The sequence below is a fragment of the Ctenocephalides felis genome, unplaced genomic scaffold, assembly GCF_003426905.1.
Source record: "Ctenocephalides felis isolate EL2017-DRISC unplaced genomic scaffold, ASM342690v1 CF-g0.4_SCAFFOLD_01604, whole genome shotgun sequence".
Taxonomy (NCBI): Eukaryota; Metazoa; Arthropoda; class Insecta; order Siphonaptera; family Pulicidae; genus Ctenocephalides; species Ctenocephalides felis.
Window position 1 is genome coordinate 661,311 of NW_020537758.1, and position 16,307 is coordinate 677,617.

General features: G+C 28.5%; 3 protein-coding genes and 1 pseudogene across 3 annotated transcripts; 2 read left to right on the top strand and 2 right to left on the bottom strand.

The window, feature by feature from the left end:
* Positions 1 to 412: 412 nt before the first annotated feature.
* On the bottom strand, positions 413 to 1,310 carry LOC113373044 (exosome complex component CSL4-like). The gene is made up of 4 exons (XM_026613380.1): positions 1,088 to 1,310; positions 871 to 1,022; positions 703 to 799; positions 413 to 634 (listed from the first exon to the last, which is right to left on the bottom strand). Exons 1-4 carry the CDS (start codon positions 1,232 to 1,234, stop codon positions 428 to 430), a joined length of 603 nt encoding a protein of 200 aa, XP_026469165.1. The 5' UTR covers positions 1,235 to 1,310; the 3' UTR covers positions 413 to 427.
* Positions 1,311 to 1,769: 459 nt separating this feature from the next.
* LOC113373042 (ATPase WRNIP1-like) lies at positions 1,770 to 3,841 on the bottom strand. The gene is made up of 8 exons (XM_026613378.1): positions 3,518 to 3,841; positions 3,241 to 3,447; positions 2,767 to 3,179; positions 2,548 to 2,713; positions 2,306 to 2,489; positions 2,096 to 2,249; positions 1,926 to 2,017; positions 1,770 to 1,858 (listed from the first exon to the last, which is right to left on the bottom strand). The coding sequence occupies exons 1-8, from the start codon at positions 3,833 to 3,835 to the stop codon at positions 1,770 to 1,772; spliced, it is 1,623 nt and encodes a 540-aa protein (XP_026469163.1). The 5' UTR covers positions 3,836 to 3,841.
* A 1,759-nt stretch (positions 3,842 to 5,600) lies between these two features.
* On the top strand, positions 5,601 to 8,040 carry LOC113372696 (decaprenyl-diphosphate synthase subunit 2-like). The gene is made up of 10 exons (XM_026613048.1): positions 5,601 to 5,790; positions 5,903 to 6,188; positions 6,289 to 6,442; positions 6,500 to 6,626; positions 6,690 to 6,783; positions 6,845 to 7,020; positions 7,092 to 7,235; positions 7,358 to 7,494; positions 7,557 to 7,694; positions 7,758 to 8,040. The coding sequence occupies exons 1-10, from the start codon at positions 5,601 to 5,603 to the stop codon at positions 7,917 to 7,919; spliced, it is 1,608 nt and encodes a 535-aa protein (XP_026468833.1). The 3' UTR covers positions 7,920 to 8,040.
* A 1,085-nt stretch (positions 8,041 to 9,125) lies between these two features.
* On the top strand, positions 9,126 to 14,884 carry LOC113373041 (annotated as a pseudogene).
* The last annotated feature ends 1,423 nt before the right edge of the window (positions 14,885 to 16,307 follow it).

The following is a 16,307-nucleotide window of genomic DNA, read 5'->3' on the forward strand; positions in this document are numbered from 1 at the left end:
GACAAATTGTTTAAAGGTTACAACGGATACAATAAATAAATGCACATTTATATGGGCTCATGAGTTAGAACTTAATGCAGATTATTCAATTTTCAATAAACTTTCAAAACATGTTATTTGCTTTCAACAAATAATTTAAATGTTATAAATCAATTAATAAAAAATGAGTGTAGTTCTAACATTTAGGTATAAAAATCTTAGCAATAACTCAATTATGCACTCAAATTTTAATTCAAACAACCCTTAAATATGCTACATTGTTCACAAGATGTAAATTGTAACCTCTAGCAAAAAATGTTAACACAAAACAATTCAAAACATTTTAAATGAATAATTTAAGTGTATAAGTGTATAAATAACAATCACACTATCAAAATTATACAGTTTATTCAAAACTTAATTATAAAAACATATAAACTCTTATTAATTAACTTTTCAAGTCTGTCGTCACAGCCAAACTTTCTGGTATTATCCTAGCAACTTTTCTAGGCTGTTTAATTAAAGTATTCGGACACTGAACTTCTGTCCAACTAACAGGTACCATAGGTACCCCGGCAGGGCTCATAGATGCAACAACACCTAGCTCATTTTCAGCTGTTGTCAATTGATAACAATGTAATTCTGTAATCGGCAGCTGATAAAACAATTAAGGAGGATATATGTTAAGGTAAAAATTAAGGTATTTGTAAAAGTAAAGGATACAACTCTAGCTAAAATTATGTCCCCGGGTCGTACACATTTATATATGTCAACTCTGTCTTTTTCTGTAGCTCTGACGTCTTCTTTACGTAAAATCCCTCTTAGGTAAAAGATTTAAGTGAATCAATGCAGCATGTGTTAAAATTTGAGTGCAAATGTAGTTGTACATACCTATAGCTTCTGGACAATGTAGTATCACCGATACATATTATATTACAACGAGCTACCCTTTGATTTACAATCATTACTTTGGCTGTGACAATGTCTCCTGGTGCAGGCACAATACTTTGACCGACTAATGATTGCACTTCTATTGTTCGATTCTGCAAACATAATTGATAAATAATGGAATAAAACTATGTTAATCTGGTTCAATTATTATATTCACCTCTTTTTCTATAGTTATATTGACAATGCCAGCTAATTTGGAATAAATGTATCCCTGACGTTCATATGTGCCATCTCCTGAAATTGTTTTGTCGTCACACAGACACAACCTTTGTCCAGGTAAACATATTAGATTATTTTTGTCCATGACTACAACCTAATTATTTCTTAAATTTTATATTAATACTATGACACTGCAAAGGAATTGTTTTATTTGTTAGACTTGTGGATTGCATTTAAATTTTGAGGTTAGATTTTCAAATAACAGAAGTACCATCTGGCAACATTTGTTGAAACTAAATGGTTCATTTCCATAATATAAAAACCGCTTAATTTGAAAATTCATAATTCAGAAATAGTTTATTATAACTTTATCGCAAATTTTAAATGTGTTGTACATTCTAGAAAGTTCTGTATAAATAAATATTCTCTATTACAAATGCACATATGTCTTCATAAATCAATATCTTCTATGTACAAATTAATTTAGTTACAATTGTTAATTTTACTGTTGCTTAGATCATAATTTTATTCAAAAATATTGTTTAGTATTTAATTCAAAAATTTAAACACCACTAACTTAGTAATAATAATACAATTTTATTATAAAATATCACATCAATCACATTGTTGATAACAAAACAATATAAAAAGTGAATAAATTTGTGAAAATTAAATATTTTTTAAAAATAAGAAACATTTTCCATTCCTTCAGGCATATATGTGAGATTTGACTCATCCTTATGACGCATGTTATATCCTTTTCCATATCCTAAAAACCAACACAAAATATTAAAACATTTTTGAAAATAGTTCTATAATTATTATAAAATTCAAACCTAGCTCTTTCATAAGTTTTGTGGGAGCATTTCTTAAATGTAATGGCACTGGAGGTAAATTTCCACGACAATTTTCAATAGAGCTGCCACATCTAAAAATATTAGTATATAAATATGTATATATATTTTAATACCATGGGTATTAGGAATGCATCTTAATTATTACTTACTCCAACATTGCTCTATAAACTTCCTGGCTTTTTGGAGCCCTAGCAAGATAAACAGCACATTGAGCAAGCAATACATCACATTCAGGCATTCCAATAAGTTGTGCACCTTGAGCAGCAGCAACTGCTAACGACAATGCATGAGGATCAGCTAAACCTGAAACATTTATATTATTTATCAAGGTAACATTCGAATGAGTTGAGTTAATAAACCTATATCTTCGCTTGCAGCACGCATCAATCTGCGAGCAATAAATCTAGGATCATCGCCTCCCTTTAACATCCTAGTGCACCAATAAAGAGCAGCGTTATCATCTGATGCTCTTATAGATTTGTGCAATGCTGAAATTGTATCGTAGTGCTGATCACCTTTACTGTCATACAACATGTGAGACCTCTAAAAGAGAAATATAATATGTATTTACTGTAAAGTAATTTAAAATTACCTTAGGTACCTTTATGCCATCTTTGATGTTTTCAACAGTCATCAAACTAGGTTTAGACTTGTCACTAGTTTCTTTTAAAGATTGTACAGCCAGCTGTAAACTGTTTAAAGCTATTCGAGCATCTCCATCACACATTTCTGCCAACCATTTTATGGAAGCTCTTTCAACTAGAAGACTATAAATATTATAAGGTATTTATTTACACAATTGCTTTGTTTTGGCACATACTTAGCATTTGAATTAACATCTTTAGAATTTTCAATTATCACAGCTTTATATGCTCCCAGAGCCCTGGTTAATATTTGCATTAAGTTATCAACTTCTAACTTTTGTAAAACAATAACACGACATCTGCTTAGCAAAGCGTTGTTAAGACTGAAAGATGGGTTTTCTGTTGTAGCACCTATCAAAGTTATAACACCTGACTCTACGTGAGGAAGAAACGTATCTTGTTGAAGCTTGTTAAATCTGTGAATTTCATCCATGAACAATATAGTACGTCTTTTGAACTTCTGTTCGTTTTTTGCAACTTCTATTATCTTTTTAACATCATTCACACCAGCCATTGTTGCAGATAATTTCACAAATCGAACTGATTGAGATTGTTTGCACTTGCTAGCAATTATATGTGCTAAAGTAGTCTGGAATAAAAGAACAATAACGAGAATGGTAGACACTAAGTTAGTATTTTGATGTTTATACTTTTCCACAGCCTGGAGGTCCCCAGAGTATCATACTAGGTATCTCTGTCTTTTCAAGCAATGTTCTTAAAACCATACCGCTTCCCAGGACATGTTGTTGTCCTATGTATTGGTCTATACAGTCTGGACGCATTATTTCAGCTAGAGGTTTTTTTAAATCGTATTCCGGAAGCTTCTTTTTATTGATCTCCTTGATTTCTGGCTCTTCCTAATAACACAAAACTCTGTGAGCCATAATTATACCTAATAGAATACAGTTTGTTAGTAGAATTTGTTACCGGTTGTGTATCTTCATCATCATCATTGTCATCATCATCACTCAGCTGAATGACTTTATTTGTTTTGAAGAAGTTAGTGCCTTGTACCCCATTATTTGTATCCTTTACCTTACGTTTGTTATCAAAAACAGGAGATTTTCTGCTTGTACTTGTACCATCATTTTCCTTGAACCGTTTTTCAGGCGCTTCTAAAGTATGACTTCTTCTTTTATTTTTGTCATTCATTGTAGGTTCCTCCTGAGTGTGTAGAAAAATACATTTTTCAACGTGAATTTCTATATTTTCTGCGACTTCTTTATTACAAACTGGACATTCCATTGTAAATAAATTGCTAAAAAAAATAATTAGTAAAATTCAAAGAACCATCTTCATGCAACTGTTGACAGCAGTAAAACAGTAATGCCAACATAATTAACTGTCAAAACATTTTTAGCGGGATAGTTGCATTATTTGAATTCGTATTTTGATCTATTGTATATTACAAATTATTGTTTGTACAATGAATAAAAGCTAAATCATACATATATAAGTAGATATATAGACATAAATATATATGTTTTGATTATAAAATCTGCAGACACCATTCAAATTTTTTAAGCAAATATTTACTGCAAAATTCATTAGCTCTTTCATGACTTAAAAGGAGGCATTAAATCAAGCTAAGACTTTGACACAATTCAGCCAGCATAAAGTTGCCGGCGAAGACAGATATCAAGCTGTCAAGCATTTCAGATGTCAAGAGCGCGTCGACCATTTTGTTCATTTTTATAACAGCGTTGCGTCGGTGTATTGTTTTTTTTTTTATCAAATAAGCTTGTTTCATATTTGATATTAATATTATTTAGCTTTTCGTTATGATTCATTCTTTTTGTGTTTATTTTTTGTTATGTCCGATCAAGTTTATTTGCTTTGGCTTTTTGATTACGCGCCTATTTAGTTCTTATTTTAATTTTTACATTTTAGGGTTATGTTTTAGGATTCTTTTCATTCAAAGATCATTTTAGTCTAGCTTAGATTTTATACAATGTTTTAGTTATAATTTTGTTTTAAAAAATAATTTAGACTTACGTTTTACGCATGGGGTTATATTTTATTCATTATTTTTGTTAGGCTTACGTTGTATACATTATTAGGTTTGGTTACGATCTTAACCTTAATTCTGTGGAAGCTAACTAAAACTCAACAAACAACAAATAGAAGGTTCAGTAAATAAAATAAAATTGAAACACTTTTGATGTTATAATACTATATCAAAATACTTCATACTGTCTTGGAATTGACAGATATATTTCGTTTTTTCTGCAATATTTGCTATGAGGAAACAATATATATTGTATTTTAACGTAATATATTGTCTAAGGTAAATGCTATCATCTTGCTATTACACAATATAATAATCATAATAATAATAATACTTGTTTGGCTGTGATAATAATGATCTTGACAGGTTTTAGCCCTGTTTTAGCTGTCAAAGTTATGAATCCAATACATTTCAACTTGACAGGTAACTTCTATTTCGTCGCTAACTTCATGCTGGCTGAAATGTGCAAATGTCAAAATTCTTAGCCTGATTTAAGGTGGTGTTGACTTAAACCATAAAATTTGCATATTCACAGATATGAGCATTTATTTCTATTATTATTAAATACCATAAACAAATAAATTAAATTGCATGATTATTCTTATTAAATTGAGGCCTCAAAGACCTTGGAATCTCTTACCTAGCCCCTCTTAAAGACATCATCAATTTAGTGAAAGTTGAAATGTGCAATCTCTATTTTACAATAAAGAAAGTGGGTTAAAAGTCAGTTTCACTTGATTCTACAGTCTTCTTTGTTTAAATATTGCTAATAAATGAAATTTTATAATAATTAATTTATTTTATAATGATAATTAACTTTATCTGGAGTCTTAAGTAAATAGTGTGTCAAAGAATCATTATAATTGACCCTAAAATTATTAAAGTGATTTGAATAAAGAATAAAATTTAAAGTTTTAAAGCTCTTTATGTTTGTTTAATTAATAATTTTAGATTTTTAAGAATATTTTTGCACAATCTTTGACAGAAGTTTGACAGCTCAAGATGTATGCTTTGAAAGTTGCAAGTGTTATGAAATTTAAGCCTTTTAACAATATTAATTCGAGTGTATATAAAAATCTAATTTATAATTGTTATAATAATTCGAAGTGTCTTTGTACAAGCTCTGTGTTAGGAAAATATAATAATAGAATTGTAAATGAAAATGAGGTTAGAAAATATAAAAGTGTTACAGGTAAAAAATATTGTTTGTAATTACCATTTTGAATTGAATTTGTTCTTATTATTGTATAATATTAATTACACCCCACAGCAATTGCAGTATATTGACATTATATTTTTTCCAGAAAACAATTCCACAAGACAAATCTTAAATTCAACATACTTACTACAATCTTTCAAGTCTAATTCATTACCACATAAATCTCGTGGTATATCTACAAGTGCCCTTGATAAATCCCAATCTAAAAACAAACCAGATTGGTCTCGAGCAGTTAGTGAAGCTGAAAAAGTTGTAGGCTATCCTACATCATTTTTAAGTCTACGCTGGTTATTGAGTGATGAAATTGCTAATGTCGCTTTGCATCTGAGAAAATTGGTGGGAAGCAACCATCCTTTGCTAAAAACTGCCAAGTAATAAAAGACACACACACACACACATATATATATATATATATATATATATATATAAATAATTATATGTATAATTGTATACATGTATAATTGTTTTTAGGAGTTTACTCTATAATGGTAAATCTACCACAATGCAAACATGGGGTCTTATTGTTTTGCTTGTTTCAAAAGCAGCCGGACAAGTAGAGAAATTCGATGATATGGAACAAGATAAAGCTGCAGGAGTCTTGCACAGTCAACGAGCTTTAGCTGAGGTTAATATTAATTATCATATATCAAATATATGATTTTATATTCATCATTTTGTTAAGGTTACAGAAATGATTAGAACTAGCCATTTAGTTCATCAAGGACTTGTAAATTTAAAAACTGAAGGTGATAAATTTTATAACAATGTTAATTCGAATGAAATTACAGCCGATGATAAAACTAATGGCGGTAAGATAATAAATATTAATTGTTTTAGTAAGTATATATATTTATAAAGATATTTATTTGCAGAAAATTTAAATGATATGACTTTTGGAAACAAAATTGCACTATTGAGTGGGGATTATTTATTGGGAAACAGTTGTGTGGAATTAGCAAATTTAAGGTAAATTTATTAACAAAATTTACTCATTTATAATTATAACCTTGTTTCTTTTTTTTTAAAGAAATCAAGAAATAGTTGAGCTTATATCATCAGCATTGAGAGACTTGTCCGAATCTGAATTTATTGGCATCAGAGACCAGCAAAATATTCCCTTACCTTTCAGACCCAAAAGCCAATTGAGTTCTAAGTTTTCGGCAAACAAGTTGAAATTAAATTATTCTGACAAAGACTCTGAAGGTAAAAGAATTATAAATTGATCTAATAATATTTTAATATCAATTCTTATAATTGTTGTTAACTGGTTTTAGCAAATATCACAGAAATTTTTGAGACTTTTGAAAATGAAAAAAATACCTGTAGTGATGAAGAAGATAATTTGAAATCTATAACTTTAGAAAATGCTTTTGATAATCCTGCAAGCGAATGGGAGTTGAGACATATATTATCTGCAGGTAACAATTTTGTATTTTTGTATACTCTAAAACACAATTGAAAATATATTTGGTGTAAGTTTGCCTCAGTCATCTTTTACAGCTTTATTGTAAAAAACTTATATTATTATATTATTTTTTAGGAAGCTTGTTAGGTAAAAGTTGTCAAGGAGCACTTAAACTTGCTGGACATCCTCCTGAAATGCAAAGACATGCATATTTATTTGGAAGACATTTAGCCCTGGCTTGGCAAGCTTGTATAGATTTGGAACCGTTTCAAGTACTTAAATAACAAAATTTCAAACTATTTTATACTGTTTTTTAACATATTATTACTTACAGTCAACGAAATGGCCTTCAACACAAAGATTCTCTTTAGTGAGTGCTCCTATACTATTCCACTTATGTTTACATCCAGAATTATACGACAGAGAAATCACCAAAGGCTTGGATAATGTTGAAAACATCGACTACCAACAAGTTTGTATTCCAAAACAGCCAAATTTACACCATCAACAACCCCTATACTATATTTTCTTTTAGATTCGTGAAGAGGTAGCCCGCTGTGGTGTAGGAGTAGCTTTAACTCGCCATTTACAAAAAAGACATGCTGACCGAGCCAAGAGAGTCTTGCTAGAACTTTTGCCCAAAAATGATGCCACATGTGCTTTGAATAACATTCTAGGAGCCATGGAAGATTTGTGAATGATAAAATAGTAATCGAAAGCTTCCAGTAAAAATGACAATAGAATCTCTTAGCAGTATTTGCTTGTATGAATTTGTGTGTGTGTGTGCGTGTGGATTATTTTTAGTTACTTAATTTATATGACAGGGTTTGGTATTATATTGTTAATTTATTTATATAAATTATATATGAAAATTTTAATTATATTTAATATTGTTGCTTCATGTTATAAAGTTTATATATAGAAATATTTTTATACTCTTTAATAAATATATTATATTAAATTAATGTTTTGTATTAATACATTTTAAAAGGAAAACATACAATCATAAATACAGACATATAATCACAAAGATTTGTACTTTGCCTTCAACGCTGAAATGGAATACACGTTAATAAAATACATACATGTGAGAGTCATTCAAACCACAACTTCTGGCCTATTTTGCATCGTTAGTAAAAATGTATTTTTTTTTTGAGAAATGACTGAGAAAGTTGGGTCAAATGTACCTAGCTTAAAGAAGATTATGTTGAATAATAAATTACCACTTTCATTTGTAGGTTAAGTACTAGTTGAATGACCACGTATATGATGATAACAACAGTTTAGCTTACGTCAGATTCTCCGTATGTTTAATTCATTGTTGTTCCTTCCTTTTTCCTATTATTATTATGTCTAGGGTTCCTTTAGAAAAACAATTATATGATGTATATTGTCTAATCTTCAATCTCAAACTAAAACATATTTCAAATATGGCGACCATCTGTCATCTGTCATTGTGAAGTTGACAGTTGTGAGTTGAGCAAATATTTATGGCGGGAAATTTCAAAATTTTTACAAATGTGTATATATGTACATAGATAAAAGAAGAGTATAGTATAGAAGTGTATATATGTATTTAATTTATATGTTTATATAATGTATGAACATTACACAATCGTTTCTAAATTTAGTTACATTTTGTTATAAAGTTTTGCTACATTTCATATAAAAAATAAAAGATAATTACTATAAAGTCACACCGTATCTATTAAACAAATACATCAAGGTTCTTTCATATTTTTTTCATTATTTCTATTAAATTTATCATTTATCTTTTATCATTATGCAACTAAAATCCTTCAAACGTTTTTGGCAACTGATGAAAGCATGGCTCTTCGCAAACGTCACTTTTTGCACGTCAAAGTGACGTTAATTAATATTTAATTAATTTATTTGAAGCTGAATTGAATTAGATTTGTAAAATATATTTGTAATATAATTTTATCTGTTAAAAACATATAAAAATGGATATATACCTGTTAAATGCAAATAGATTGATAAAAGTTAGACAGAGGATTTTTAAGGTTAGAATTTTTCATACTCATTAAACATTTGATTAAATAACATATATTTTGATTTATTTATATATGCAAAAAATTGATTTAAAGTTTTTAACGACTTGGATTTGTATTCACAATTGCGCAATATAATTTTTACATTTTGATATGTCAATTTTATCAGTCAATATTAGGATAATTTAAAAATGAAATATATTGCCCAAATTAAAACCTTTTAAACGCATCAACAAGGAATTTAAGTTAATTATAACAAGTTATTTTATAGTTAAACTGTTCCTACATAAATATATGTTTTATTATCATTTATTCCTTTCAGTTCTATTCCACAAGTATAAATTCGAAACAAAAAGACTTCTCATTTTCCAAAGATGGAAAAGGTGCAACTAAATTTGGAAACAACATTCTTGTTAAAATGCTGTCCCGCAAATCAAAACAACTTAAATTTACCACAGGTGAGAGACCTTTGTCTCATAATTAAGCCGAAAAATTTGATTATACATGTATATTCCTTTTGTGTACAGGTCAACAATATAGAAACTGCTTTCATCCCGGTGTATCTTCAAGCCTGCCGACACCCAGCATTAATAAAAAAGGTTCTATATGTGATGATGAAGAAGAAACTCATATTTCATCTCGACAAATGTTGAGTGAAATGTTTAAACACATATGGCCAAAGGTAAACTACATATTAACATACATAGTAAATTGTAATTCAACAAATACTTTATCTGTAGGATGATTTTTATATTCGAAAACGAGTTAAAATATCTTTAGGACTTCTGGCTGCTTCCAAACTGCTGAACGTGTGTGTACCATTTGTTTTTAAAGCTGGTATAGATAATTTGAACTTCATTACTCTTAATGCTAGCTCATCGGTGCCAGAAACTGCTTTTGCAGTCACCAGTGCTATATTACTTGGCTGTGAGTATTTTAGCAAATAATTTAATAGGTACACATTTATCATCATGTTTTTTTTTCAGATGGTGCTGCGAGAATAGGTGCTGCAGGTTGTAATGAATTGAGAAATGCTATATTTGCTAGAGTCGCTCAGCATTCTATAAGAAAAATTGCTACAAATGTTTTTTCACACTTGCACAATTTGGATTTGTCTTTTCATCTTAATAAGCAAACTGGCGCTTTAAGCAAGGTAATAGACAGATAAAGGTTTATATATATACATATATATATATATATATATATATATATATATATATATATTTTGTAGAGTTTCGAACAAGAATCCAAAAATAATACAAAATAAAAAACAAGAAAAGTTTTTAAAAAACAATTTCTTTATTTAATTATTTGTTAACTGGCAACGTTTCGGAACTAGGTACGTTCCATCTTCAGGACATCTGTCAAGAAACATGATCTTGATGAGATTTAAGCAAACAATATGTTTAGGAATAGAAAATAGATTTTTCTTAAATAATAAATTAATTGTAACAAGTAATAATGTACAGAAATATGATAATATGATCAAAAAGAAAATGATAAAAATAAATGAGTGGATTATCAGAACAGGATATTAAAAATGATAGTAATTTTTTGAAAGTTATGAAAAATTTTTTTAAGAAAGGCTTAATGATAAAATTGAATTAATTACCTGTATGTTTGAATATACGTTAGCAAACATACGAGAGTCATTCAAACCACAACTTCTGGCCTATTTTGCATCGTTAGCAAAAATGTATTTTTTTTGACGGATTGAAAAAGTGAATGGATTGAAAAAACTGTTTGAATATACGTTAGCAAACATACAGGTAATTAATTCAATTTTATCATTAAGCCTTTCTTAAAAAAATTTTTCATAACTTTCAAAAAATTACTATCATTTTTAATATCCTGTTCTGATAATCCACTCATTTATTTTTATCATTTTCTTTTTGATCATATTATCATATTTCTGTACATTATTACTTGTTACAATTAATTTATTATTTAAGAAAAATCTATTTTCTATTCCTAAACATATTGTTTGCTTAAATCTCATCAAGATCATGTTTCTTGACAGATGTCCTGAAGATGGAACGTACCTAGTTCCGAAACGTTGCCAGTTAACAAATAATTAAATAAAGAAATTGTTTTTTAAAAACTTTTCTTGTTTTTTATTTTGTATTATTTTTGGATTCTTGTTCGAAACTCTACAAAATATACACAAATCCAAGACTCTACCATTCAATATATATATATATATATATATATATATATATATATTGTGACACTAAATGTTTAATTTAGATAATTGATAGAGGTTCACGTGGCATCAATTTTGTTCTAACAGCCATGGTCTTCAATATTGTGCCGACATTCTTTGAATGCTTCTTGTATCAAGTATTTGGGATATAAGGTTTGTCATATTATTTAACATGAATGTCAATTGTCAATATATTTTTTGTTGTATAATTTTAACATTTATTTCTTTTTATTATACGTTTTTTTTTCTAGTGTGGCTTAGCATTTGCTGGCATTTCCATGGGTGTGTATTTGCTTACACGATTTACACATTATTAATAACGCAGTGGCGTACGAAATTCAGAGTGCAGATGAACCAGGTTAAATCTAATAACTGTTATTAATTATTAGTGGAAAACGGTAGTAATTATTCTTTTTTAGGCTGAAAACGAAGCTTCAAATAAAGCCATAGACTCATTGATAATTACGAAACTGTTAAATATTTTTGCAATGAGCCCTATGAAATTAAAAGATATAATAAATTGCTGGAGAAGTATGAAAGGCTAATTTGAACACGAGCGAGAGCTTGGCCTTGTTGAATTTTGGACAAAGTGCTATTTTTAGTATTGCTTTGAGCTCCATTATGCTTTTGGCTGGACAAGAAATCATTAAAGGTAAATATATTTATTTAATAATTGAGAATATGATGAATTGTTGATTAGGTTTTAGCAGAAAGCAAAGGCTTAAAACTTTAAATAAACAAGAAAAATATAAATATAAATATATAAATATATAAATATATAAATATAATAAATATAAATAATAAATATGTATACAATATATAAATATATAAATATTCAAGATATAAATATAAAAGAAATAGAAATATAAATCATATAAATATAAAGAGAAATAATAACATTAAATAGAAATTAAATATAAATATAAATAAATAAATATAAAAGAAATAGAAAAGTATAAATATATAAATATATAAAAATATAAATGTGAAATCTATAATCTATCCCTCTATAAATAAATAAATATATAAATATATAAATTTATAAATATATAAATATATAAATATATAAATAAATAAATATATAAATATATAAATTCATAAATATATAAATATATCTTCTATATATATAAAAATAAGTCGGGTTTTCCTTCCTGACGAAATAACTCCAGAACGCACGAACCGATTTCGACAGTTTCGCATTCGTTGGAAAGGTCTCGGACTCCGCAAGGTTTATAGCTAAGAAAATTAGTGGTGCATGGCATCGTGTTCTAATGCAAATTGCTGGAACTTCACGCACCGTAATTAAAAATTCGAGTAATGACATTACTGTGAATTATCAGAATTATGCTTGGTTAAGTCAACGAGCAATTCTTGCCGCAAAGAATAATGATGTACACCCACTGAATTTCACCATTCAATCAAAAATTGCTGGCGATTTGGTGACATACCAATGATTCCGGCTGGTCTTCCGTTTGACTTCAAACGATTGCAATTTCCAGTTCGCCTTAATAACAAGTCGCAAGGCCAATCGCTTAGTGTTTGCGGGATAAATTTCAAATAGATTATTTAGAAAATCATTTTTCTTTACATGGGCAGTTATACGTTGCCTGTTCACGAGTTGGAAAACCATCCGCTTTGTTTGTGTTAACGTCGGACCAAAAAAACACTTTATTTTTGTAATCGAAATAAATTCATTACTGTTGTATAATAAAATCAAATTTTTCCTTTTCAAATATAAATCAAACAAAAAATTTCTTCATCTTTCTCACGAAACCATCTGGTGGCGAAACGGAGTTCGTCGGGATTGCTAGTAAATATATAAATATAAATCTAAATATAAATATAAATATATAAATATAAATATAAATATATAAATATAAATATATGAATATAAATATATAAATATATAAATATATAAATATATAAATATATAAATATAAATATATAAATATAAATATAAATAAATAAATTTTAGATTTTTATTTTTTATGTTGATTATTTAACTAGATGCATATTATTTTCAGGCAACATGACTGTTGGAGACTTGGTCCTAGTCAACGGATTGGTTTTCCAACTATCAATACCTTTGGGATTTTTAGGATCCGTCTACCGTGAGGTCAGACAAGCTCTTATCGATATGCAATCAATGTTTAGACTAATGGGCCATGAGTGCAAAATAAAAGTAATTTTACAAAACTATTAAAACAATCATTCCGAATATATTTATTCATATTCAGTTATTTTTATAGTCTGATATCAACATGCCCAATTTGGTAATAGATCGCTCCACATCCTCGATTGAGTTCAGAAATGTGTATTTTAGATACACAGATAACATAACTAAACAACCTAAATATCAAGAAAAATATAAAATGGACGGACAATCTAAAGACCAGGATGGTATTAACAAAACCTTCAAAGAGGATTTAATTGATGACGGGAACTGGATTTTGAAGGATGTCAGTTTTACAATTCCTGCTGGAGGACGTTATGCCATTGTTGGAGGATCAGGTTGTGGGTAAGGTGTTAATACTGGTACTTTTTGGTGATAAATGTGTAATAATAAGTGTTGTTTGTTTTAGTAAGTCTACGATAGTTAGACTTTTGTACAGATTTTTTGATCCCCAATCGGGACAGATTCTCATTGATGGCAAAGATATTAGGAGTTTTGATGTGACCAGTGTTAGGCAGAATATTGCTGTTGTACCACAGGTAATAACAGACCCATGAAAAATGTTAATATATTACTGAATTTATTAAAATTTAGTAATATATTTTTGAATAATAGGTAAAATTTAAATAATTATTTTAATTTACTGATTATTCCATTTAATTTTTCCCCAGGAAACAGTTTTATTTCATGACACAATGCGTCACAATCTACTCTATGGTGATTTATCGAGTAATGAGCAAGAATTGCTAAGAGTCAGCAAATTGGCTGAACTTCACGACACAATTGAACAGTGGCCTGATGGATATGACACACAGGTAATATATAATTAACTTATTTACAATTACATGAATAATCATATTATCATAAATGTTTGCAGGTGGGAGAACGTGGCATGAAATTATCAGGAGGCGAAAAACAAAGAGTTGCAATCGCCAGGGCTATCTTAAAAAATTCACCAATAATGATTTTTGATGAAGCCACTTCATCGTTGGATTGTATCACAGAAAATGTAAAATATCTATTTTATCTTTTAAATAAATATTATATATTTATCTATTATCATCTTCTCTTATTAGAATATCTTGGAGGCCTTTCAAAGCGAGTCAGGGCCGCACCAGCCTTTCAATAGCCCACAGACTTTGCACAATCATGACGAGTGATGTTATAATAGTTTTGCAAAATGGCAAAGTTGCAGAAATGGGAAATCATATAAATTGCTGGCTAATGAAAGTGGATTGTATTACAGATTGTGGCAGGCTCAGACCAGGGAATAATAGAGGTAATTGATAATTGGCAATTGAATTATATAATATATATATATATATATATTAGGGAATGCAATACCGGTTTACCGGTATACCGAATTACCGGTAAACGCTTAATTTTTCGACGGTATTTTTACCGGTAAATAACTTAAAAATACCGGTATTTTCGATATTTTTACATGGCGCTTGTGGATACATGTTACATATGTACATGTTTTAAATCCCATGATCGCTGACAAGAAATATCACTTCACGCTTGTGTTATATAACATGTGGCAAAATATTATCTCGACTCGTCATTAAACTGATATTTATTACTTTTCAAAGGGCTTCATATCGTATTTCAATAAATAGAACGACTAATCAATAATGATGTTATTTTATCTTATATAAAAATGTAACGGATTTTTAAAGTGCATGGCTTACTAGTGGGTAATACATACTAATTAATATATGCTAATCATAATTATCGAAAGTATTTTCATTAAAAAACAGATTGTAATTTAATCCTGAAAATTTAAAAAAAAATTAAATATATTTCACGTACAAAGTGTCGCATTTTGAGTATAGTATAGGATCATTATATTGTTTTAAATAAAGTTTCGTATATTAATTTAGTATCAAAATAACTTGTGTAAAATATTGATTTTGATAAAAAGTACTCAATAGTCAATACTGAGTAGTATTAATACTTTTGTTACTGTTATTTTAGCAACGATTATTTTTTCAGAACTCGATATCGATAATTTGTCTCGACTCTTCTAGCACTAGTTATATAGTAACTCGGAGAAACATTATTTTTTTTTGTGTATTACTTATTTAAATTATTCGGGGAACTACTATTTTCTTTAGGCATTAATTCGGGGGGGAATTATTTTCTTTGTGGAAGTTACTAGAGTGCCAATGAAATATCGTCTAATACAACTCCACAGCCATTTGTTCATTGCAAGTGTTTTGTCAGTACGTAGATACAAATTAAGATCGAAAGTGTTTAGTTATATTAATTTAGTGAAATAATTGTTTTAGAATAGAAATTAGTAGTTCAGTGCAAAGTACTTTCAACGCGTAGATACAATTTTGTAGTGAAGTTTGATAAAATTGTGCTTGTGCAAAATTATAAATTGACTAAATTAATTATTGAGAATATATTTTTTTAATTCAGTGCGGAGTGTTTTCCAATAAGTGAAGTTTTAAGTAATTTTAGGGAAAGTTGTTTACTTCGTGCTTGTGGAAAATTATTAATTTTAAAACATTGTTTTTTCATAAAGTATGAATTCAGAACTCAATATATAAAATTCAAGAACATAAGAAAGGAAACGAGGTGAATTCTGTGTGGCATTATTATTTAGTTGCCAAACAAGGACAAGTTTGTTACATTATTATTAAAAATAAATGTTTTGTGGTTCAATTGTTCTTTTATTCTTTGGTTTTT

Bases quoted from the DNA above. Each gene is read 5' to 3' on its own strand.
- LOC113373044 (XM_026613380.1), bottom strand. From the start codon at position 1,234: ATGGACAAAAATAATCTAATATGTTTACCTGGACAAAGGTTGTGTCTG. The intron at 1,023-1,087 runs GTGAATATAATA...TTATGTTTGCAG, and splicing joins ATATAACTATAGAAAAAGAG to AATCGAACAATAGAAGTGCA. The intron at 800-870 runs GTATGTACAACT...CTTTTACCTAAG, and splicing joins ACATTGTCCAGAAGCTATAG to AGGGATTTTACGTAAAGAAG.
- LOC113373042 (XM_026613378.1), bottom strand. From the start codon at position 3,835: ATGGAATGTCCAGTTTGTAATAAAGAAGTCGCAGAAAATATAGAAATT. The intron at 2,250-2,305 runs GTTTATTAACTC...TAAATGTTTCAG, and splicing joins TGCTGCAAGCGAAGATATAG to GTTTAGCTGATCCTCATGCA. The intron at 2,018-2,095 runs GTAAGTAATAAT...TAATATTTTTAG, and splicing joins GTTTATAGAGCAATGTTGGA to ATGTGGCAGCTCTATTGAAA.
- LOC113372696 (XM_026613048.1), top strand. From the start codon at position 5,601: ATGTATGCTTTGAAAGTTGCAAGTGTTATGAAATTTAAGCCTTTTAAC. The intron at 6,784-6,844 runs GTAAATTTATTA...TTTTTTTTAAAG, and splicing joins GTGGAATTAGCAAATTTAAG to AAATCAAGAAATAGTTGAGC. The intron at 7,495-7,556 runs GTACTTAAATAA...TATTACTTACAG, and splicing joins TAGATTTGGAACCGTTTCAA to TCAACGAAATGGCCTTCAAC.